Source organism: Eupeodes corollae, chromosome 1, assembly GCF_945859685.1.
Source record: "Eupeodes corollae chromosome 1, idEupCoro1.1, whole genome shotgun sequence".
Classification (NCBI taxonomy): Eukaryota; Metazoa; Arthropoda; class Insecta; order Diptera; family Syrphidae; genus Eupeodes; species Eupeodes corollae.
The window spans coordinates 221845428-221872443 of record NC_079147.1 but is presented as its reverse complement, the minus strand read 5'-3'; the positions used below and the strand labels follow the sequence as shown (position 1 = coordinate 221872443).

Genomic DNA, 27016 nt, shown 5'->3' with positions numbered 1-27016 from the left:
AGACGATTCATCACGATGATTGAGTACACCTAGTGATTTATGCCTCTATCCAGGACACTGTCAGGATAAAATTTAACATTTTAACCTCCACAACAAAATCAAAAAATCAAGAACAGAGCAAGCAAAACAATAAACTGAAAAAAAGAGCCGAACTTCTGAATTCTGACAATCAGTTGACACTCTTTAGCTGAGCCGATGATGTTTTGTTTTCGTTTTCCTTTTTTATTTTCATTTATGTTTGTTTATTTTTTTGTTTTCTTATTTCATTCTACATCATTCTAACATTCGCTTTTCCTCCCATGCATCACACTCCCCCACCACCCCCCGATCCCCTCCCAGCTTCCTAGAATGTAGAAGAGTTTTGAATTAATTCAAATATAGGGTAAATACTTTACACATTTTTTTTCCAACTACCCGCACGCATAACACGAGGGATATTTTTTTCTCTTTAGTTCAATTGGGAAAACTACCCTTAAACAAAAGGGAGATTTTTTAAAATTTCTATCTTAAAATAAAAACTAGGGGTTGTATTTGGGAGAGTTCCAGTTCCAGTGTCAAAATGCGCATGTCCTGAGATTCGGTGGAGGTTTTATCAACAAAAGGGAACTTGTGAAGTGGGCTTTACGCAATAATTTGGACACACATTGAGCGTTTCCTATAAATACTAGTACAGCTACATGTGTTGGATATACTTTAACAAAGAGGGTGGCTTTGACTTGACTGATGTGCTGTGCTGTGCTGCTTGTTCGAATTCTTATTGGGATCTAGGGATAGAGAAAATTAAATTTAAACGATTTATTTTCAAAAATTATATATGTACATTGAATGTATATGAAATAAAGACAATCTCTGGTCATAAGTTAATGAGACTTATGTCATTTTTGGTAGTGTTTTTATATAGTTTACAAATAAACTTCGATTAAATTTACCTATGCACATATGTTTTCAGATTTGAGAGTATGAAAATTAAATATTGAAAAGAAATCACTTCCAAATAAAGAAAAAAAAAGTTGCAAGAATCAGACTATGCCCAAGAAATTTTGAAATTGTACCCTTATGGTGGCTGATTTCTTGACAAATGATTGAAAAGTTAGATCAATTAAAAAATGTATTAAAATTCTTGAAGCTACACCCGTGCATATGCATGTACAATTTCTTCAGCCTTTATTCATACACAAGGTAAGATATCAAGTTAAACAAAGTAATAATTATGATTAAATTATCAAAATCAAATTTTAATAATGGGCGTTGTAGTACTGTTAACTGATAACTGATTTAAATTTAAGTTATCACTGAAATAATTGTTTACATTAGGATTTCATTGACGCAGACTTTGTTCAAAATAATGACGATGCAGTAATAAACTATAATGTATGTTAATATTTTACGAGCTGTTTGTTGATTTATTTTAAAAGCTTTCAAAAAAACTGCATCCAAATAACTTAGTCATTGTTATTTTTCTTAGTAAATTGTTGCGTGTAAATTTGAAACTGTATCATTTCTTCATCAAATAACACAACTCATGACAAAATACAATTAGATTTGTGTAATACGAGCCCATTGAAAATTTTAAATAAAAGCAACTTTCTACAAAAATGATAAAATATTTAAAGCGTTGAGAAGAATAAGGGGTTAAGTGACAATTGTAAAGTTTTGAGATACAAGGCACCAATGCTAATCAATCGATGATCTTTTCTTTCTTTGGTTAAGAACTAAAACTTTTGGAAAAACAGATTTTCTCGTGACATAAGTTCCGTTACAAGCATAAAACATTTAATTTATTTGGCCTTATTATTAAAAATAAAATATATTAGGTGGTGCAACAGTCCCTTGTGATCGAAGGCCTTGTGACTTTGAACTCTCAACCATTTCTGTGTGGGAGTACTGTTGTCAGGGATGGACGGGACCTACAGTTATTTTGAGAAAGCACTTTTCATGACAAGAATTTGTCAATTTTTCGCAGGCAGGGATGTAACTCAAGGCCTTTGAAATGACAGTCACACACCATCTTACCACGGCTACTACCCTCCATAATATTTTTAAAAAAATATAAGGTGGCGCAACAATGCGCTGAGAATCAGAGCCTAGTGACTCTCAACTATTCCTACATGCGAGTACTGTCACAGATGGAGGGGACCTACAGTTTTAATGTCGAATCCGAACGGCTAATTTGAGAAAGCTCTTTTCATGACAGCTATTAGTTTAGTTTATTGTTTTCCATCAATGAAAAGTCTCTCGAAAGTGAAAATTAGAGCGGAAAGTAAAAATAGTATTCGTCCTTACAAAAAAGAACATTTGGTACTATTACTTATTAAATCTTTTACAAACATTATTGAAACATATTTTCTCCTTACTTCAAGCGTTTGAATGTCAATAAGCAGGCATCTAGATGGATAAGATGGTACTTCTATATTCCAATTTAATTTATAGAAAGCATACCTAGTAAAACATTTTTTGTATTTTTTCTATTCTAGAAGAATGCGCGATATAATAGGGGTTCCAAACTATGCTGCAATATTCCAGTACCGATCTAACAAGTGCAATCTATAATGTTTTGACAGTGTAGGGGTCGGAAAAATCCCTAGAGTTTCTTCTGACAAACCCTACAATCCCTTTAGCTTAACTGACTATGCAATCAATGTGCTTTTTAAACGAAAGCTTTTCATCCAATATAACTCCCAAATCCTTATTGTTGATAGTATAATCAAATATGATATAGGTGTTTTTTTTTCTATGGCATGTATGGCTCTAACATTTGGCAACATCCAGGAACAACTTGTTAGATTCACGCCATTCAGCCAGTTTTTGGATATCCTCTAGTAGATACAGACAATGTATAGAAGATTTTATGACCCGGAAAATCTTGGCATCATCGGCATACACAAGATACTTCGAGTATTGAAAATTTAGCAAAATGTCATTTATAAAAAAGATAAATAATAAAGGGCCAATATGACTTCCTTGCGGAAAACCTGAAGTTATGATTAACTCTATCAAAAGCTTTTGCAAAATCTGTAAAGATAATATCAGTCTGTAAACCATTTTTGAACCCGCAAAGTACAGATTCGCATTGCATTGAATAGCAGCAAATCTACAAGAAACAAAACCATGCTGGTATTCGGATATTAAATCCTTAACAAACAATACAAATTTTTACAGACAAGCAATTCGAAAACTTTTGGGATCACTGATAATTTGCAGATAGGCCTATAATTGATCACATTTTGCTTCGAGCCATACTTAAATATTGGAGTTATAAAAGAGATCTTCCAACAGTAAAAAAAAAACTGGCCACATTTTAAAGACTGATTGAAAATCAAGCTAAGCGGTAATGCCAAAGAAACAGCGCAGTGTTTTAGGGCAACAAGGGCTATGTTAAGCTACAGTTAAGTCTATACTCCCAATATCAATAGCATAAGATCAGAGCGTTCACACGGAGCAGAAGGCAAATAAACAGATTTAAAATAATCAACAAATGAATCACATATAACGTTCATATCACTGGATACACAATTGGACTACTTCATACAGTTTGGAATCCCTAAAGTCTTTCTTTTAATATTTATAAATTTCCAGAAGTGTTTCGAATCTTTTCTAATTTTTGACTCAGCAGAGAATAAAATTATTAAAAAGAAAGCTATTGAGACAGTCATATTCAAGGTGGCACTGAATGTATTTCTGCTTAAGGGCTAGACTATCTTTTGTTGTTTTATAAGCTTTATATGCTTTATTTTTACTATTTTTCAGATTAGATAATCTTCTGTTAAACCAGGGTGGGTTTGAATTGGGTTTAACTATTTTTTTTAGGAATATACATATCAAAAGTTTCATGTAGATATATTGCAAATAAACGAACGCATGGCAGACAGTCCTTGGTACTAACCATCATGCCATCGGGTACTACATAATATTAGTTAAATTAAAAAAGTACTTAGTTTCAATCAAAATAACCGGTCTCAGTATGAAAGACAGCCCTTAAACATTGTTTATAGTGTCACGTACTGGTTCAATTGGTATTTTGAAACTACATGAGTAAATTCTATCTTACGAATTAAAGAATTCTTGTGAGAAGTCTTGAAACCACGCTATCCAACTCTGACCACAAAAATAATCCTAAGGTTTAATTTATGGATTTCCTGAGAGCCAATATTAAACTTGTAAAAAAAACTACGATTTTAACCCAATAGGTACTTTTGGGTTGTCTTTGCTTGTCGCACCAAAACCCTGTCGAAGAATACATCTATCTCCATTGAAAAGGATATTTTTAAAAACAAACAGATACGGGCTCAATGTCCTTTTCTCTGCATGAGTAAATTTTTAGAAAAAAATATTTCTATGAGACTATTTTAGTTTATAGAAAAAACAAAAATTTCATCGCCCTTAATCAAGTGGCTTTCAAAAATGGTCATAGTACAATAGACTCACAACGTCATATTGATGAGTTTCATCCAAAAATCATATCGCTATTTTATCTATTGAATTGAGAAATTCTTTGACCGTATAGGCATTCATGTTGTCTTGAACAAATTAATGAAATGGAAAATCGGGCTTAAATCCTTCTTAAAAAAATGTAAGTTCAAAGCTAAAGTTAATAACACCTTTTTAGATATCTACAACCTGAATTTAGTATTCCGTAAGAATCACCATTATCAGTTGCAATCTTTATTATAGCCTACAATGATATAAGTGAATTAATTTTGCAATTTAAAAATATTGACCACACCCTTTACGCAGACGATCTTTACATTCTTTGACAATTCAAAGATAACTTCCCTACAGAACACTCTTTTAAGGATTTACTTGATCGTATCAATTGTTTATGCCTCCAATTTGGAGCTAAAATTTTCTTGAACAAAATCAAACTATTGCATATTTTTAGAATACATTCATGTATCATGTATCGAAATTCCATTTGTTAGTAAATTAAGCATACTTGGAATTTTCTCAAAGTAATAAACATGCAGATCGTGAAGCCAAAACTACGGCTTTAACAGCAACAATGTCATGTCACAATATGAACCCACCAAATAAAAATATATTGGTCTCAATACCATCACCACTCCACTTCTATCAACCAAGATCACAGTCCAGCTAATCCAGTCCAGCAGAGAATGTCAAACAACATAACATTTTTCAAAGTACTTTTCTTCATATTCAGCTTAAAGCACTGGTAGCTATTGGCTTTTAACTATTGGACATTTACTGTTTACCCTAATAAATATTAAAAATAATAAACCCTTTTTCAAACGCTCTGCCACATCCCTATAGAACGACTTTACGAAGGATGAGCCATTTTGGACCATTTTTGGACTGTCGGAAAATCCAATTCACGTTTATTATTGAAGTTTCCAGTGATTTCAAACAATTTCGCCAAAACTCATTCTTTAGGCCATTATTGCGATTCTATTTGTTTGTTTGATATGCGTGTGAATCAGATCGAACCTTTTCGGGTTTAATTTGCTGTTATTCGATATTTTGTCGAGTTTGTGCAAGAGTCACAAGTGTTAAATGTATCAATTCAAAGTAGGCAGAAAGACAAGTTAAATTGGGTACTTAAAATGTTCCTATAAAAACACTCGCTGACAGTAAATACTGCATTTTTGCATTCTACGGTGAAATGTAGGTTTTTGTTTCTTATAGGTTTTATTTTTTGATTGTAAAAATGAGTTAAGTGATTTAATCCCCTTCTTTCACTTATTTAAACAATAATAATTTTGTTTAATTCTTTTATACCAAAAACAGTCGGGCTCAATCGAAAACTAAAGGTCTTAGAGAAATGCTGATAAAACATAATTCTAAGTTTTGATTAAGCAAAATTAGTTTTGCAAACAAAAAAAATCAACAATATCACATCACCCCTTTAATTCCAATAATAAGTCCAAGTTTTCTAGTCGCATATTTTCACAACTCATGTAATTTTGCCATCAAGATCATACGAATTGGCATCACTCGATTTGTTTTCTATGGGATTACCAACAAATGTTAGCATTAGTTAAAATATGGTCGCCCAAAATGTTTGAATCATTAGCTTAAAGTTACTCCTTACTTACTTATTGCATAAGACGAATTTTTCGATTACCGCCATTTGATGTTTTTCTTATTGTTTTAAAAATTTTAATCAAACGTGTAGTGTGAAACCAAAAAATTAATGACCTATTATAAACATACATAAGAAAGACTAAGGATCTTCACTTCGTAGGTATGTAGAGTAAAATACTTTAAAATTAGTGAAATATTTTCATTGTTTAATTGAATGGGCCGTTTAACGTAATTTACACGACATAAAAGAGCATATTTAAACAAAAAGATACACAATTAAAACCGCTTTGGAATGTAGAGTATAATCGGTCATCGCTGCTTGGCAATGCCGACGTTTTCAAGATTAAAGTTGAGTGTCACATCTTACTTACATTTATTATATTAATTAACCGTCTCTAAAATAATAATTTTTCTCCTACGCAATATCTTACTGCAAATTCCCCAAGAATTCAATTATTATAGCTATATTTTTATTTATTTTTTTGAATTGCAAATAAAATATAAAAAAGTCTTTAAATAAATAAATACAGGATTGAATTTCAAATTTTCAAAAGAACTGTGTTTCCTGTAGGGTATGATGGAGAGCGCTCCGTACAGGTCGCTCATCGCTTTTCTTAGTTTGTATGAGGATTTTTATTAGATGATTTTAGTTATATAATCAAATTGTAGTTGAGACTTTTCTTAAAGAAATTGAATTGAATCAGATCTCTTGTGCTCCTCTAAGAGACTTTACCCTTTGGCAGGAGATGAAAATATGTCTGTATATTAGGTTAGGTTAGGTTATAGTGGCTGTCCAAGATGGAAACGGACACACTTAGGCCAGTTTAATGGCCCATTGTTATACCACATGAATCTTGAGGCTTCCTCCTAAGCTCAATGGAATCAGTCCCTTACGAAACGTGAGAGACTGATTATACCGATATGATTTAGATCGTTAAAGAATAATTATTCTCCTAGGTAATTCTTGGTTTTTGAGCCCGAGCTGGGCATGTACAGAGAAGATGAAGAACCGTTTCTTCCTCTTCCACATCCATACAGCTTCTGCAAAAGTCTGTCAGCTAAGGCGCGTGACTGTCCGGTTATGACACCTATTATCGAGCGTATATGCGATCTGTTTAGAGAGAGCAAGAACCTTGAACGTTTTAAATCCAGTGTTGGCCAGATGTTTTTTGTGAATTGACACGTGGTGATGCTGGTCCACCTGGTGCCTGCCCTCCTCACAGCGTCTTGCATTAGCAGCAGTTTACAAGTAGCATGGGTATGCCAGTACTTGCCAAACGTGGTAGCATGGGCTGTACTGTACCGTCACTGGCAAGTTCATCAGAATTACAGTTACCTGGAATGTCTCTATGGCCCGGCAACGAGCAAAGGTGAATATTAAACTGTTGTGCCATCTCCATTAGAGATAATCGACAGTTATGGACTGTTATAGAGTTTGTAGAGACAGAGTCCAGATATTTGATAGCTGCCTGACCATCTGAGAAAATACGGATATCAGATGTTGATATCAGTGTTCCTTAAGCCAGGACAAGACTTCTTTTATCGCCAAATGTTCCGCCTGGAACACCCTAAAATGTTTGGGAAGAGGGAATGGGAGACTTAATTTCAGTCGTTCAGAGTACACGACTCCACCAACCCCTTCTTTTGTTTTTGAACCATCTGTATAAAAATGGATTGACCCATCTTCCAGGAATGTCCTATCCTCCCAGAATCTGGGAGGTATAGAAATCTTGAAATTTCTGTCGAATTGCAGTTGGAGGTGTGTTTTGGAATTGATCTAAGAATTACGGAGTGGCCAATGTTGTTGTCAGTCCACAGCAACGAAGCTTTGAGGCGAATAGCAGAGCTTGCAGCTATTTGTTTCCTAAATATGTCAAGAGGTGTTTGTGCGAAGCGATCTGCTTATACACAGTCAAGCTGAACGTTGGACTTTATTTAACTTATCCATGTTTATACATCTCTAAAGCAGTCCACCATACTGCCACACCGTACATTAAAATCGGTCTGATTACCTTTGTGTACAGCCAAAGCGTGATTCTGGGTTGTAAGCCCCATTGATTACCAATAGCTTTTTTGCAGGAAAAGATACCTACAGTAGCTTTTTTGACTCTTTCCTGTACGCTGCGTTTCCAATTTAGTTTTTTATCTAAGACAAGACCCCTCGTTTGACAATTTTAATTGGATTCCTTTAATATAGGGAGGGTTGACAAATAAAATTTTGTATCTCCTCGAAAATAAGACTAAATAGGTTTTGTGTGGGTTAACACCCAGTCCACACCGATCAGCCCAAAGTATTAGTCTGTCTAAGACATTTTGTAAGAGTTATTTTAACACAGAGCTTGATCCAAAGAATTTATTACCAACAGTGAAACACGGTGAAGATTTCGTGATGATGTGCGATGTTTTTCGACAGCAAGAGTGGGTAACCTTGAAATTATTAATGGTATAATGAATCAGGATTTTTATATTGATATCCTAAAAACATTCGACTGGGTGTAGAAAACAACTTTTTATTCTACCAAGACGATGATCCCCAACACACTGCCTTCAAGACGCGTACCTGGTGTTTATACAACTTATACACCACCACAATCACCAGACATAAATCCCATAGAGAATCTGTGGGATCACTTGGACAAAAGAATAAGAAAATTACAAATTACAGGCAAAAGAGAGCTGGAACAAAAACTAATTCAACAATGGCATGCAATCGAGGGAGAAGACCAGAATTAATGCCAAAGAGGCTTAATAAAGTCATAAGGATCAAAGGATATGCCATAACACAGAATCATAGCCCTCTAAAACAGAATCCTCAGCAATCATGAAATGTCTCAATCCTGGAAATCTGCAACAGTCAATCCTATTCCCAAAGCCAAAAAAGATAAAAATAAAATTAAAGGTTACCGCCCATCTCGCTTATCCCATGTCTGTCCAAAATAATGGAAAAGAAAACGAATAATCTTATTAGTTTCAATTAAGTTTCGTTTAAGGCCCAAAGAGGTTGCATTGACGCTTTGCTCATCGACCATGCCATTTCAAATGCTCTTTCAACCAAAAAACATATTTCCATACTCTCTCTTGAGTTCGAAAAAGCTTTCGATCGTTTAGGTCCTTATATTATATTAAATAAGCTCATAAAGTGGGGTGTTGGAAGCAGAATATACAGATACATAAAATCATTTTTAACAAACAGAAAACTTGTGGTAAAAACCAACAAAGTCTACTCTTTCAGCTACCCACTTCATAACGCTATTCCCCAGGAATCACCTCTCTCGGTAATACTGTTTATTATTGCCTTCGATGATATTAACGCAATACTAATTACGTATCAGCTTTTAGATCATTGCAGCTATGCAGATGATGTTTATATTTTATGCAAAATTAATGACCTAAATAAATGTAAATCTTTTTTTAAATCGCATTAAAAGATATAATTGAATGGTCAAAAAATCAGGTGCAAAACTTTCAATTGAAAAATCTAAATTGTCAACAACCCAACCTAAACATAAACAGAACTATGATAAATATTGTTAGTAACTTCAGTATTTTAGAACTGATATTTAACTGTAAATATTCTTGGAAAGAACATTGTTTAGAGCTTAAGAAATCACTAGCTGCACGAACTAACATAATAACATATTTAGCAAAAAATAAAAGCCATGTACATAAAACGCCTTTCCAACAACTCCAACAAAAAATATCCTAATTGAAGCAGGCCTCCCCAGCATCGAAGAACGAAGAGACACACTTACATTAAGAATGCTCGCAAAACTAGTACTATCCAAGAACTCCATCATCGACAACGACACCAAAAAAACAACAAATCAAAAACTAACTAAACGTATTCCATCCGCCATCGGTACAATTCTTAAAAAATCAAGGCTTAACAAACTGCCAACCAAAAGAGAACGACTTATCGCCCCACGCTACCCCCATTATTCATCAATTCTGAATCGCTGATATTAGATCTAATAAAATATAAAAAATTAAAAACAGCAAACAGCACATATCGACAATTTTATTTATGTATCGCCTCTGACGGATGGAGATTTATCTTCACCGTTGGCTCTAAAGCTCCGGACCCCAAATCTTATGCGGTAACTGATAAAAACGGATCAACCATAAGCATTGGTATTCTCCCATATTTTGCCTCGGTCTTTGCGGCAGAAGCATTTGCAATACTTCAAGCTACTAAGGCTGCAGCCAATCTTTCTGAAAAATGCATTATATGCTCTGACAGCATCTCAGTAATCAATGCCATTTACCAAACAACAACACCAAAATCATATCAGTAATTAGATATAAACTCATAAAATTGAAAAACATTAAACTAATGTGGACTTCAGGCCATGTTGGAATACTTGGAAATATGCCGACAGTGCAGCGAACTCAGCCAAAAACGCACCTGTACTCACCTCCAACATTTTCACCAAATCCGATCTCCTCAAGCATACCAGAAAGATATCTTCTGCAAAAAATAGCCACGGTTGGAGCCTATATCAGCATCACTACAAGGATATAAACCCCTTAAAATCTAAGTCGATGTACCCTACTAACTGTTCGAAACAAAAAATAACGAGCTTCGCTGGACTTCGAGTTGGACACACTACTGCTTCGCACCAACACCTCCTCAACAAAAAAGATCCCCAACCTGCTCCACTTGCAACACCCGCCTCGATCTAAAACATATTTTGGTACATTGTCTGTTGTCGCAGCCCATAATTAAAAAAAATTTCAAAAATATTTCCGTATATGAAATCCTCAAAAATCCCAGCTTAACAAATAAAAATAATATTACTGAGTTTGTCAAAAAAGCAAACATTTTAACTCGAATCTTCATGCAAAAAAGCCAATAGTCTCTGCAGCTAGGCTTGTTAAATTTTATATTAGCTTGTAATTTTAATTGCTTGTTAATAAAAATTAATAATAATGGTAATAGTAAAAACATACATTTTTTTTTAAATAACTATTAAATGTAGAGTTGTACGAATACGAATGTGGTGCTTTTCGACATGAACTATTTATTAAATTTAGTTTTTGTTATTACCATAATAAAAATGTTAAACCAAATAAATTTAATTTTTTATTTCAAGTTGCTTATTGCATTTTTTGGGCTACAATTTATTGCATAAGGGTGTGTACGAATATGACTGAATGTATGTGGTAAAATTAAGTTAGATGAACTTCGACGGGCAAATAGAGCCACATCTCTTTTTCCAAAAAAAAAAAACAGGTTTTTTAAAATGAAATTTCAGATCTTATCCTTGCTTTCTAAACAAAAAATATGGCTTTCGAAACAACATTGAAATGGAATTTTCCGCAAATTGAGTGATACGAGGGTTGCTACTTATGTTTCTAGCCTAGGTAATAGTACGTGTTGAAAGGCGCTATCTGTCATTTTTAACTGAAAGTTTGACATTTTTAATCATAACCTTCTTCAGAACATTTAAGTGCTATTTGTGTTGTTGACAGTTATTTGAAAAATGCATCTCGGGCAAAAAATGGAATTAACTCGTGAACATTTTCGTGCGTATATTTTTTATAACTTTCGACTTGGATTATCAAGACAAGAGTGCAGCGAAGAACTTAATTCTTTCTTCAGCGATAAAGCACCATCCTATAGCACTGTAAAAACTGGTAGAACGAATACAATCATGGTCTTCGTTCGCTACAGGATGAATTTGGTGAAGGTCATCCAAAATCCGTTGTTGTGCCACAAAATATTGATGCTGTGCATGAACTGATAAAGCAAGATCGCATCAATAAGATATTACATGAACATTTGGCCGTAAAAAATATTTGTTTGCCTTCGATCCCGCATAATCTGACAAACACCCAAAAGAAGGCTCTATCGATTGGTGCAAGGTAATGGTGAATCGACTGTATGGTTCTTTCAAGATGAGCCAAATCAAACAAAAGTTGGAATCGAAGCAAATGGTTAACTGTTTCCTTGGCATTACCAGTCACGTGGCGGCAGTAGCGTTAGAGCAACGCAAGTCGGTCAATTCTGAATGGTATACGACAATTTGTTTGCCAGAAGTCATCGGAGAAATTCGAAAAAAGCAGAAGAGGCGAATCATTCTTCATCATGACAATGTACCTACCTCAATCGGAGTGGAAAAAGTGCTACGAAAATTGGTTCAAAATCATGCAAAAGTGTATTGGAGAATATTTTGAAAAACAATAAAACCAATTTTAATCGAAATTCTTTGTTTTTTCATTATTAGGCCTGAAATATAAGTAGCAATCCCAAATTCACAATATTTAAACAATTTTAATGAAAATAGTACCAAAAGTTAAATAACGAGATCTTTTAACAAAGACTCACTCTGTACACCTTTTATTAAAGTTTACTAGATGCAAAAGTGGATAGGTTCCTCTTAAAAGTTTGTGTAAATGTTACAGGGGCATATTCATAGTCATATTTTAAACCCGACTCTTTTTGAACTGGAGTCTAAATTTAACATATAAGTTAGACACAGCTACCAGCTCTGTTTAATTAGAAACAGATTTAAGGCATATCCCACTACAATTTTGAAAAAATTCACTTAAACCTACACAAAATGGCTTGTAGAGAGTAACACAATAAATTGCCTTAGCTGGAGAGACAAAATCTTTGAAACCCTTTAAAATATTTTGTTTGCTGTTAGTTGAGAAATTTTATGAAGTCGGGATGGTGGTTTTAAGACTTTTAAGAGCACGCAGATATCAGGAAACATTTCATTGAATTTCGATCTATAATTTTTACAAGTAGTAGTAAAATTATATTGAGATTTGTCTTTTCATTTACATTTCTTAATTTTCACTTACAGTGAAAATGGTGCTTTTCTCGAAGTAAAAGTTGAATTTAGGTTTATTATTTGGTTATTTTATAAATTAGGATATTATTTTTTAAATATTTCATTAAAAAAATGGTGCAACCACTTAACTGCATTAAGATATATGTAAGCGCTTCATTAATATTCGGTTTTATGTTTCCCTTTGCTGAGTTTGACATTTGCCCCAATAAACAGTTTGTCTACTCAAGAGTACCGTTAAAATAAAGTGTACACTAGACGTTTGCATACATTTTTAAAACAATTTAGTGTAAGATCGTTTGGTTTTATTTAAAAAGGAAATCAGGGGGCGCAAAAGAAAAAAATGCAAGTCTTAAAAAGAGAAACCTTGTTATTTTTCACCATAATAAAATGGAACATACAAAAAATTACTGATATTTTTGACATGAAGTCAAACACCGTCCTTAATATTGTATGGAGGTATAAAAGAGAAGGAATGATCGAACCAAAGAAGCAGATGGATCAACCAAAATAGTTAACAAGGAAAGAAGAGCGGATTATGGCAAGAAAAATTAAAGCAAATTCTCGTTTAAGTGCACTAAAAATTGTGCAAGAAGTGTTAACGGAATGCATTAAGAAAATATCTTATGGAGCTTAAAAGCAGGAACACAAAGCCAACAGTGAAGCATGGAGGCAGGCACATGATGGTTTAAAGGTGCATTTCAGCAAGAGGTATGGGAAATTTAGTATTCATCGATTTATTGAATAAGGAATACTATTTGAGGATCCTAATAGAAAATTTAAGGCAAAGAAAATGGGCATTTTAAGGAATTTCAAATTTTCTTTTGTATACCTAACTGTACAAAAGTTATCTCCAGACCTTAACCCAATCGAGAATTTGTGGTATGAATTGTACCGTCGTTTCGCGAAAACCCTGTCTCGTCAATAAGTGCACTAAAGCAACGGCTTCAAGAAAAGTGGAGCAAAATAGGCATTGAATACCTTCAAAAAATTATAAAAAAACATGCCCAAACGACTGGACGGAGTTTTATCCAATTAAGAATGTCCAACAAAATATTAAAATCAATCGTATCAAAGTATGTGAAAAAAACCGAATATTAATGAAGTGTTATTTTTGAGTAATCGTATTCTTTATTTATTTTATTTTGTTAAATTGGTATTTTAATTAAAAAATGTGAAAAGGTATATTGAAATTATTAAATGCAAATATTTTATAGAAAAACTGGTTTTAAAATATTTTTAAGTTTAAAGTGAAAAGTAGTGTCTTATGGAAGGAAACAAAAAAAATCATGGTACTCACTGTATATTATAATGTTTACGTTATGTTAATATAGATAAAGTAATATTGCCGACTTAGAATTGGCTAAGCTAGACAGGCATTTATTTAACAAATATAAGTTTCGCAACCAAACAATTCAATATTCAAAGAACAATATCTTATACTTATTGAAAGAATGTGTCCACTCAACGAGACAGCATACTATAATATTTAAAAGGTCAATCATAAACTTGACAGCTTTTTTCTCGAATCTATACTTTTCATACTCTTCATCTATTTTTAAGGGGTCCACAATCGGGATAAGTTGAGCTTTCGTTTTTTGTTAGTTGGTAGCATTTCAACATCCAGCTAAATAGCAAAATATTGATATATTTCTAAGTCTTTTGACATTTTAATTTTTGTTTTTAAATTTTCAAATAAAATGTTTAGTAACTTAATTTCTTCAAGTTTGTTTATTTTTGACGTTTCATAGATTTTTAGACTACAGTATCGTTTTAAATTGAGTTTAAATTGTCTATTAGGCTTTTCACCTGCATCGAAAACTCAAGTTTTCCCATAATTTTTTGGTAAACCACAAGTTTTCGTAAACCACAAGTTTTATATAAAACTTCTCGAAAACTAGTATCAATTCAATGTTGAACTAAACAAACAAACCTTTCGAAACATCCAGCGATCAAACTAATTTAAACAAAACATTTTGAAATAAATCTGGTCTAAATTATTTATACAATTTTCTTACAAAATAAGAATTATTGCTTTTTGTTTCTTATTTACAGAATATGGAAGAGAAAAAAAAAAACAAAAAAAAAGGAAACTTTAGGGGCAACAAGAACAATTGCGGAAAAACTTTCCAACGTCGAGAATAAAAGCCCCCGGTGACTATTTGCGACAGTGGCGGATCTTTCATGATCCTCCATAGTTTCAAACGCTCTTTGTTAAGCGAGGAACCGGAATTCACATGGCTACTGGTGACGACCCAAAGAACGAGGAAAACTTTCTCATAGTTTCCGTAGGGATGCGTCTTCGAACTCGTCGCCACAAATATGTTCGACGCTTTCGCTTACTACTCTGAAGATAGACTGCGGTCACTCCGTTCAATCACAAGAGTGTTGGTGCGATGAGAAAAGCGATAAATTCATTTGTGGAGGAGAATAAGTATGAAAGAAAATCTCTGGTGGAGGCTAAGTCGCAGCGGGCTAGGAAAATTTGCGCCAAACCATTCCACAATGTGAGAATCGTTGGTCCAGTGGGCTATCGCTCCTTGTGCCAACATCAAGAAGATCCTCAGTGCTTTGGACAAGCCAGCGAGCCCTCAAAGGAAGAAACCAAAGAGATAGTCAAGTAGCAATTGCAGCCCATAACAAAGCAGCTTCAGTGATAGCTGTGGATTAGTGAGATTTTGGTACGAATCTGGAACTAGAAATTGACCTTTTCTGCTCCGGCCATAAAGACCTACACGAAATCGTTTGGAATCTTCTCAACTCCGACTATAATTTGCTCGGAGGGCCATAATATATGGCGATTCTGAAGGCACATTTGGACAACAGAAGCAATAGTCATAAGCTTAGTAGGTATTTTGGATTGCATTTGTTGCGAAAGAAGAACATTTTTAAATAAAACTAATTTTTATTGTTCCTAACAGTTTTGTTGATTCTATGATATATTTTCTAGACGATTAGCTTCTCCTTAATGAATTATTCGGACTTTTTTAAGTAAAAAAAGAAGATAGCAGCAGCCAAGCCAAGCCAGCTTGTAGTTCTTTTTGGTTCATGTCGTGAGCCCATTCGACCCGACCCGAGAACTTCAGTTGAAACTCTTCTTCGAGACGAGCTAATGTTCAGGCCTTGTCTGCGCTGATATGCTGCTCTATCGCAGCAAAGAAAAGATTATCGACTTAAGGGTGTCGATGGCAAAGACAAATCCTTAGGAGAATGTTTCCACTTCAAGAATTTTCAAAAAATTGAATCTTGAGATAATATAAGCCGCATAGAACAACTTCACTGTGTGATAGGAAGTACTTGGATATTTTTGTTTTATCCGCATCCCAGATAGTGGGTGGTGATATACTGGGAGTTTTTTTTTTATCTTCGTATCGAAACATTTGTTAAAACACTCAAAAACGGGATCCCATTCGTTCTTTTTGAGCTCGTATAGATCTTTGTTTTTCCTGAAAACCAACTTGGTAAGTACCTTACCTACATAAGGCTAAAGTTTGTACCTTGCATTTCCAGATCCTTAAGTTCATTGCAGAGTATATCGAAAGTTCTGCGGCTCAATTCTTCTTTCTATTTTCACAAATAATTTGAGAAGAAGAAATAGTCATTACTCAATAATTTTCCCATCAATACAAAATTTGACAGCCGGTGTTAATCACATTTGGTTTGAACGATTTTTGGGTTTTCGAAAACTTTTTGCCGAAAACCCGGTTTTGGATTTGGTGTGAAAGGCTATATGAATAACATAAACTAAAGCTTAATTTAGCAAAGAAAAATTCAGAACTTATCAAGGAACTATGAATATGTCCCACTATATTCCTACATCTATCTGCTAAATATATTCAAGACCTATTAACAAAAGAAGAAAAAAAAAACAACAAATAATTGTTGATTGTTTGAATAAACTTAAAGAGCATTATAATACATTTTTCTGCAATCTAAATTCATTGAATAAAACAAAATGTGTTGTTTTGTTTACTTTTTTCTCGTTATTTTGTAAGCCACTGTAAGTGTATGGTCGTATCTCGTATACACCACAAAAATCATTGAGGTGGGAAATTTTTGTTGTTTCCTGCATTAAATTCCCTTCCCATCACATGTCACTTTAGAAAAAGGGAAATTTATAATTCACATGTTTTATTTTTCAGCAAAACTTCTAAAAATCAAAATAATCCAACTTATGGTCCTAATCAAATAAATGAATTCTTCAAAAATCAATTAATATTATGTACAACACTCAACATAACCTATCAATGAAAAAAACAAAGAAGTTATACAAAAGTTTTCAGTACGAAGAAAAATAAAACAAGAAATGACAACGAACAAGAGGAAAATATCCCAAATGATCCAAAAAATAAATTGTTTTCCATTTACCATTTTCTTGTGTTCTTTTGAGAAATTAATCCAACAAATTATATAAAAGTAATCCAATCAAAATAATCGTAGTTTTTCACTGCACACCACAATTATTATAAATTAATTAATTATAAAATCTAAAACCGACTCGCGACGAAAAAATCCAATTTTCTTTTTCTTTTCTTCTACGGCGCTACGGCGTATACTTTGTCGACTTCGATTTCAAGAGTTTAGTGTCGGGAACGGGAGGAACGCAAAAGGAAAATTAATCTATGCAAAATGAAAGGAAAAAATAATTTTATAATACACTTTTTTCCGTTTTAATTGCACCGCATGCTTTAATTGCGATAAAATGTTGTTCATTCAAAAAAGGCGAGGTGTTTTTTTGATCATTGAAACACGAAGTCGGGAGAATTATTCACGAAATAAAAAATTATTCGATGTGGTTTTTTCTTTTGTATCACGTTTTTCTTTTAGCAGCCGTGCGCGAAAAACCACACACGAGTAACCGAGCCAAAAGCAATGGACAAAGTGAGATCGAACGAGAAAAAATCTTTGATTTCTTTGTAAAATATTTGTTCCCCTCTTTTTTCTTTTTCGTTTTGTTTCTTTTTTGGTTGGTACTCACTTTTTTATTTCTCTTCGTTATTGAGGATTTTTGCTCCATTTTTCGCGTTGGTTGCTCTTTTTTTGTGTGTTTCTTCTTGAATTCTCTTTCTGTTTTAGGGAAATTGCAAACAGCTGGTTTCGGCAAATGAGTGTGAAAGAGATGACAAACTGTTGGGATGAAAGAGACAAGAAAAAAAAGAAGAATGCATTTTTTTGCGTATCAGAAAAAAAGAGAAAAAATACCACCTTTTGTGAAATAAAAAGAAAAGAAGAACTACAACTGACTCTCTTACACACAAACAGCAACTTGATGTCGTCTGGAAATCGAAATGACTATTGATGCCGATAAGTTGAAAAAGTAGCCAAAGCACTAAAGCAGTGAAACAGAAAATAACAGCTGTCGGTTCGGTGCGGTCGGTGGGCTGATTTCGAATGTAGGATTGTAGTTGTAGGTTTGTGTGCTCTGTCATCGAAAAGAAAATATGGCAACCGGATAAGGAACTTATATTTATTTTATGTTTAAAAAGTTCGTTAAATTTAAGTATGTTTTAATTTTAGGTGTGGCGTTAGAATATACACCCATTTTAAGTTTTTAATTAAATCTTGTAGCATCATTAAATTCTTTCAACTCACCAAATATGCAGGGTGGGGCGTGGTTACTTTCTTATTTTAAAAAATTATAACACAAAAAGTATTGGCAATATTGATTTAATTGGTTTTTCTACGTACATTTAAACTTTTATTTTCTTTGGTTTTAAAAACAACACCTCGAAGGTGGCCACAGTTCTCGTCAATGCACTGAGATAGTCGGAATTCGAAATTGTTTTCCACTTTTTCCAGCATATCTGAGCTTATGTCGGCGATAGCAGCCGACATAGGATGACGAAGGGTCTTTGGACGATCAGTGTATACCAACGATTTCAGGTAGCCCCTGTTGCGTATGTATTTAATATAAATATAGTTATAAGGAGATATAAGAATGATGTATTATATTAAGTAGTCTATAAGAAGAAGCGAACCATTAAAGACCTAAAAACTATTCGACTCCGTGTTCTCTTTTGGTTGTACATAATATATATATAATAAACACTTTACTGGCGACGAGGAAAAAAAATCAAAAAAAAAAAAAAAACAAATTTGAGAAAAAAGTTTAAAAATTTAAATTCTCGTGAACTTTTTTTAATTAAATTCCCCTTAAACTGTAAAAAAAAAAAAAAAAAAGAAATAATAATAATGACTAGTGCAGCTGATAAAAAAGCAGATCAAGTGACGGGGAACAGTGCCCAAACATCTTTTATTGGCCATATAGAGCCTTTTTTGCTTGAAGATGATTTTGAGCAATATATTGAACGCCTAGAACACCTTTTTATTTTAAATAATATCGAGGATTCAAATAAAAAAGTGTCCCTTTTTATAAGTTTCGCGGGTGGTGACCTTTATAAAATATTAAAGTCATTGATTGCCCCTAAATTGGTCAAAGAATATACCTTTGAAACCCTTACAAAAACTTTAATCACGTATTTTAACCCAAAAAGAAATATACGAGCAGAGAGACACAAGTTTATGTCTCGATCTTTAAGAAATGATGAATCGTTGAGTGACTTTATGGTGGAACTTAAAATTTTGGCAGAAAGTTGTGATTTTGGTCAATATCTGGACCAAGCACTTTGTGACAAATTTATTTGGTCGCAAAAAGACGAGGTTATTCAGCGTAGTCTTTTGAATTTGCCTATGGAAAAGTCATTCTCAGAAGTATGTGAGACTGCATTGACAATGGAGCGAACGTCGAAAGAGGTTAAGGCCATACAGGGGACAAATAATGGTGGGGGCAGCGGTGTTGGTGGTACAGCCAAAGATAATTTGGTTGGGAAAATAACGGAGCGGTCAGATTACAATGGAAACAGGCGAGGAAGATCAGTTAGTCAAAATAGAAATTCGAGAAATAGATCCAGTTATAGAAACAAAAGCAAGCAAGCCACAAGGTTTAAAGACATCCAGTGTTACAGGTGCCAGAAATGGGGCCACTATGCTAGTTATTGCGATGAAAGAGATTCTAAAAATAAGAGAGGAAAAAGTTCAACATTTAAGAGAAACAACAATTTAAATAATGTAGATATTAGCAATAGTATTAGTGATAATCTGTCTCATCTTACATTAGGTAATGTACATTTTAATAACGGAAAACATATAAGCGATTCTTTGTTGATAAAACTTAAAATAAATGGGCTCATTGTAGACATGGAGATAGACTCAGGTGCATGCTTTTCTATTATCTCTCATTTTACTTTTAATAAATATTTTAAAAATTCTACTGAACTTAAATCATTTTCGAAGAATCTAAATGTTGTAACAGGTGAATCAGTTTCTGTTTTAGGATTTTTTAATGCATGCGTTTTATATGGTAATAGTGAATATTATCTTGATTTATTTGTTATTCGATCAAAAACTGAATTTGTTCCGTTGTGTGGCAGAAACTGGTTAAATGTATTTTTTTCTAACTGGAGAGATTATTTTAGTTTAAAGAGTGTTTGCATGACTAGTGTTGAAAATGAGCTGATTAAACAGTTTCCAACTGTTTTCGATAATAATTTCGATTCAGTTATAAAGAATCACGTGGCCGAGATTATCGTTGAGGAGAAAGCAACTCCAATCTTTCATAAGGCTTATACTGTCCCTTATGGACTTCGTGATAAGGTAAACAGCGAATTAGATAGACTCATTGAAAAAAAGATTTTAGTCCCGGTGAAGTTCAGTGAATGGGCTTCCCCAATTGTCCCGGTTGAAAAAAAAGATGGATCGATAAGGATCTGTATTGACTGTAAAGCAACAGTCAATAAATATGTCAAAACAGATCATTATTCATTCCCAAGAATGGATGAAATTCTTTCAAGTTTTTATGATTGTGAATGTTTTTGCATTTTGGATTTAGCAGGTGCTTTCCAACAATTAGCTTTGTCTAAGAATTCACAAAAATTTATGACGGTTATTACAGATAGGGGACTTCTTCGTTACACGCGATTACCTTATGGTGTCAAATCAGCACCAGCCACTTTTCAAGCTACAGCAGATAGCATACTCCACGGTTTGAAGAACGTGAAATGTTACATTGATGACATTATTATAGGTGGGAATAGTAAAGAAAATTGTAGAGCGAAACTTTTCATGGTTTTAGAGAGATTCCAGACCTATAATGTGAAGGTTAAACTTGAAAAATGCAAGTTTTTTCAGTCGTCGGTTGAGTATCTTGGTCACAAAATAAATTCTCAAGGTATAAGTCCAAAGCAGGAAAAGATGGATGCTATTTTAAATGCACCTGCGCCTAAAGACTTAACGTCTCTAAGGGCTTACATCGGTCTCTTAAATTTCTATAATAAGTTTATTCCAAATTTATCTGCGCGTTTGTCACCCCTTTATAATCTCCTGAGAAAGGAAACAAGTTTTGAATGGGACGATAAATGTGAAAAAACTTTTCAAGAAAGTAAACAGTGGCTTCTAGGAAGTAGTTTACTCACGCATTACAATCCGGATAAGGAATTAGGTTTAGTTTGTGATGCGAGTTCGTATGGAGTTGGGGCAGTTTTGTTCCATATTGAAGATGACGGTGAAGAGCGTCCGATTATGTTTATATCTAGCTCGCTTACGAAGGCTGAGAAAGGATACGCGCAAATTGAGCGAGAAGCTCTGGCGGTTATATTTGCAGTTAAACGCTTCCATAAATATTTGTACGGAAGGCAATTTAAAATTTTTAGTGACCATAAGCCTCTTGAGGTCATTTTCGGTACTAAAAGTACTAATGCGATTACAGCAGCAAGGTTGCAACGCTGGGCGTTGACCCTATCGCAATATGATTATAAAATATCATACAGGAAAGGTTCAAAAATGGGTAATGCTGATGCTCTTTCAAGGTTGCCATTACAAGAGCAAACAAACATTTCCAGTAATCTTATTAATTTCTTCAACATCGCGGGAGAACTTCCCATTAAAAGAGAAGATGTTGCTCGAGAAACGTTAAAAGACAAATATTTATCCAAAATTATTGAATATATTAAAGAAGGTTGGCCAAGTTCTTTTAATGATAACATTTTTCAAAAATTTTATAATAAAAGAGTTTCACTATGTTATTCTGATGGATGTTTATTGATGGGTAGTAGGATAGTAGTTCCTGGTTGTTTTAAAGAAAAAATACTTACTTGTTTACATGAAGGACACATCGGTATAGTGAGAATGAAAAGTATAGCGAGAGGAAGTGTATGGTGGTTGAACATAGACCGAGACATTGAAAGTCTTGTACGAAGTTGTTTGGTTTGTCAGCAGCTAGAAAAGAAAAGTGGTCCAATTGGTCTTTCTAGTTGGCCACAAACCTCGTTCCCATTTGAAAGGTTGCACATAGATTTCTTTTATTTTCAAAGAAAAACATTTTTTATTATGTTTGATACATTTTCAAAATGGATGGAGGTCATTTTAATGACCAGAACGAATGCTTCTGATGTTATATCTGCATTCAGACGTTGTTTTTCCACTTTTGGGCTTCCAAAAGAAATTGTTTCTGATAACGGACCACCTTTCGGGTCAAAAGAAGTTTTAGAATTTTGTTTAGCAAACGATATTAGATTGACAAAGACACCACCATATCATCCTGAATCTAATGGCAGCGCTGAACGTGCTGTTCAGACTGTTAAAACAGCGTTAAAAAAGTATTTATTGGATTCAAAAACAAATTCTTGGCCTATCCAAACTTTGTTGGACAATTTTTTGTTTCGTTATAGGAATTCACCAACAACTTGTGATAATTTAACGCCATCTTCAAAAGTTTTAAGCTTTGCTCCAAGAACAAAATTAGACTTTCTAAAGAATTCGCAAAGCAAATCACTTGATAAAGCTCCAAAGAAAAATATTATTAAAAACAGTGAAAGAGTAACAATTCCTTCAAAAACAGATGTTTTATTTAAAAACAATGATTGGGTTTGGTATCGAGTAACAAATAATAACACGGTTAGATGGAAATCGGGTACAATTCACAAACAAATTTCAAAATCGGTTTATATTGTAAAAATCGATAACTATGGTTTTCGTAAGGTTCACGGTCAACAATTAAGAAAACGTGTTAGCAAAGTTGTACATTTTGATACTACAAAAAAATTAAATGACGAAAATGAAATTATAAAAACAGAACAAATTGAACCCCCTGAAAGCGAAGACTTGCTGGAAGGGAGGAAACGGAAAAGAGATAGTAGTAATTCAGGCGATGAGTTTATTCCTATTCTACCTCAAAGAGAAAAGTCTAGAAGAGTTTCAAAACCACCATTAAGATATCAAGATAATTGGTATAAAAAGAAATATAATTTTGGAAAATATACTGAATAATTTTGTAAAGAATCCGCTTAAATTGTTTTGAAAATATATATGTAATATAATTTTTAAAGAATTTACTCAAATTATTGTATTGAATTCTTATAGAATATCATGTATTATTAATTATCTTTGTAAGATATGTTTTATTTGATGAAATGAATTATAAATGAATTAAACTCAAAACAAACTTATGACATTCAATATAAAATTTATGTCAGTTAATCTTTTGTAGTTAATACAAAAAAAAAGTAAATGAAAAAAAAAAAAATTAATGTAATTTGACTTTATATCTTAGGTGAAGGGAGTGTTGCGTATGTATTTAATATAAATATAGTTATAAGGAGATATAAGAATGATGTATTATATTAAGTAGTCTATAAGAAGAAGCGAACCATTAAAGACCTAAAAACTATTCGACTCCGTGTTCTCTTTTGGTTGTACATAATATATATATAATAAACACTTTAGCCCCACAGCAAAAAATCACATGGGGCTAAATCTGGCGATCGTGCTGGCCACTGAAGATCGCCTCTAAGAGAGATGAGCCGTTCAAGGAAGTGTTGACGCAAAATATTCATTGACCTTCTTGCCGTGTGAGCTGTGACGCTATCCTGTTTAAACCACACTTCCCCTACATGAATTTCTTTAAGTTTGGGCAGACAAAAATCCACAATCATGCTGACATAACCTTCAGAATTGACCTTAATTGCTCTTTTGTTCTCTTTAAAGAACCATGGGCCAATAATGCCGATTCTGGATATTGCACACCAAACAGTCGCAAGTTCTGTATTCAGAGACTGCTCATGAAGTTCTCTCGGGTTAGTGGGGCTGCAATTTCGAATGTTTTCTTTGTTCACACATCCTTAAATGTGCCCACTAAAGAAAACAAGGGCGTCCTGAGGCAGGTTTTTTGAAGAAGACTTCATATGCATTTTTCGCGTAACATAATCGAGTGGATTAAGTTGTTGCACCACTATCAATTTGTATGGGTAAAAATTAAGTTCCTCATGAAGAATTCCTCTCACTGAGTGACTAGAAATTTTGTGTGCAGATCGCCTAGGGGATTTCAAAATCGGCACCCTCACCCTTTCGATGTTTTCTGGCGTCCTGCCGGTTCTGGAAAGTGCATTATGTTTCTTTCTGCACACTACCGGTATCCCTGAACGTGTCCACCCACAATCAAACCGATTTCCGACCAGGCACACGACCTACTGGTGCGATATTGAAATGGTTTCTAAAAGCACGCTGAATTTCGATGAACGAACGATTGAAAGAAAAGTAGGCCTCCATGGCGAACTCACGCTCTTGCTTTGTCCACTGCATTGTTGACACTAAACTAGTCATAACGAAAACCCTTAGATAACGTGCTTTCGAACAAGCCATAAGCCAACGCTCTACTGTTAATAGCCGCTCAGTTTCGAGAGTTTCAGATAAGGAAGTAACCACGCCCCACCCTGTAGAGTTAATTCTGTAATAGTCCTTGATGAACTGGAACTTGCTCTTTTTAATATGAAAAACAATAAGTCAACAGGAATTGATGACATTCCCGTTGAATTTCTTAAAAAACTCATCTTTATAGTACAAGCAATATCTTCCTTCTTTTTATAACAACTTGCACAATTCCGCTTGCATTCCGTCGAGTTTTATTAAAGCTGTTATATTTTCAATATTTAAGAAGGGTGATGCTAGCTTACCTGAGAATTACAGAGAATTACATATTAAATTCCATTAGCAAAGTATTAGCTAGAATTCTATACAAAAGACTTATCAGTTGGGTAGAATCACACAATCGTTTAAGTATGTTTCAAGCTGGTTTTCGTGAGGGCTATTCAACGGCTGACCATGTTTTTGCTTTATCGAGTGTTGCTAACAAATTTATCGAAAAGAAAAAGAAGATGTACGCTTGATTTATCGAATTAAAAGCTGCATTTGATACCGTCAATCGACAAGCTCTCATTTACAAAATAGCCTTACTTGGTACATCTAGAAAATTTCTAAATATCTACGAACATTTTTTATGTAAAACTTATGCTACAGTATGGGATGGGGCCGAGATTTCAAATTGGTTTCGAACTACTGCAGGTGTTCCGCAAGGATGTATCCTCCGCCCAATCTTGTTTGCCCTTTACATTGATGGTATTTCAGATAATTTACCCGATGGAGTTTGTATTTCTGATATTCGTATAAAAGTACTTCTTTACGCGGATGACTTGGTTATACTAGCGGATAACCCATCTTCGATCTAGCTACAAAACAATAGGGCCCAAACGTACTGCAATATATGGGACCTTAAAATAAACTCAGGGAAAACAAAGATAATGGTATTCGAGGCACGGAGTTGTAGAAGGTTGAGAGAAGAAACCAACCTATTGAAATAGTACAGGAATTCAAATATCTAGGAGTGTTCAGCGTAAGAGTAAAGATGTTAAAGTAGCTCTAAACATAATGTGGCCTACATTCTTCTTAAACAAAAACCTAGACTTAGGATCTAAATACCGAGTTTTCCAAGCAACCATTAACACTTGCTTGTCTTACGGTATTCAAGTTTTTGGTCACACCTATTTTGAAGAATTTGAGATTATTTCGGTTACCTAATTCGACTCTAACCTATGCAATTCATGTTGAGTCTGGAATTGCGCCGAATTATATTACAAATTTGAAATTGCATTCAGATTTTCTAACAAGAGTTATGAGTAAATCAAGCTCGAATCTTCACACATCTATCATGATGGTTCTTTTGCGAACAGAAGCATCGCTATTTAAGGAATGGACTCAACATGCCCGGTTTCATAATGTTTCTCTTGAACTGACTGAGTTTAACATACTAGATAACTGACAATATATCTTTTCGAATGTTATCGCAAAAGTTGATGAAACTATATATTTTAAACATTTAAGTAGAGCATCATCATCGTCAACAAGAGACATTTATAGAAATCTAAGCCATTCTTTAAATACTAATGCGACAAATTATTCCAATGACAGACTTTCTGTGAGAGCTATAGGTATAATTTTCAGAGCAAGGGTTGAAATATTGAACTTGAATTATATTCCCCATCAGTCAGATCTACCTCTCCTTTGCAATTATTGTAACAGAAATGAGCTTGACGATATTTACCATTTCATAGCTATTGTCCGATACTACAAGAAATTCGAAGGCCCTATTGTCAACATAGTGTCCTCTCTAGCGAACAAATGTTTGGTGTAATGAACAGATTCGTTGGGTGGACAAATCTCGTCATGTTCTGTGGCCATGTCTTAAATAATTGTCGAAGAAGCTTTTCAACCTTTTTAATTTTTTTTTAAATTCTGTTTATAAAAACGTAAACTAAAACGCAAAAATCAGTAGTTATCAAAAGATCTTTTTTTTCTGTTTGATTAAATGTAGAACAACAAATTATATTTTTTTATAACAAGAAATCTAATAAAACCTACCCAGTCCCGTCGAGGGGGAGGTATTTTCTAGGGGCCTGTAAAGTTGAAAACAGTGAGAAGAGCGTATATATTTATACGCCCACTATTCCCACTTATTTTTAGGGGACCGAAAATTTAAAACCATTTGCAAACCATCTGAAAAACCTTAGAACATCATGAGAAGCCTTAAGTGATATTAATTTACCTGATGAAGCTCGAAGAGATGTAAATAACCTCCTTATGTTTCGAACTTGACTATTAACGTTGAAATTCAAAATCTTGACAACTTGATGTCTGATTTGAACATTATTCGAAACGGACAAGATCGTGTTTCCGGACTTAGTCCACTATGCATCGAAGCACCTTTGGCAAGGAAATTGAATTTTGATGCAATTATAAGTTGTGTTGCTGCTCAGAAAGCTAGGAAAGCTCGTTTGCAAAAAGAAAATATTTCA

General features: G+C 33.8%; 1 protein-coding gene across 4 annotated transcripts in view; it reads right to left on the bottom strand.

The window, feature by feature from the left end:
- LOC129954224 (protein strawberry notch) overlaps positions 1-17944 on the bottom strand; it is a 69401-nt gene extending 51457 nt beyond the window's left edge. Inside the window, exon 1 of one of the 4 annotated variants that reach the window (XM_056067986.1) lies at positions 17815-17944. In XM_056067986.1, coding sequence (XP_055923961.1) covers positions 17815-17853 — 39 coding nt within the window. In that variant the 5' untranslated portion in view covers positions 17854-17944. Of the gene's footprint in view, positions 1-17204; positions 17717-17814 lie in introns of those variants that run through there. The other 3 variants (XM_056067988.1, XM_056067989.1, XM_056067987.1) reach the window with 3 other exon arrangements.
- Positions 17945-27016: the final 9072 nt, after the last annotated feature.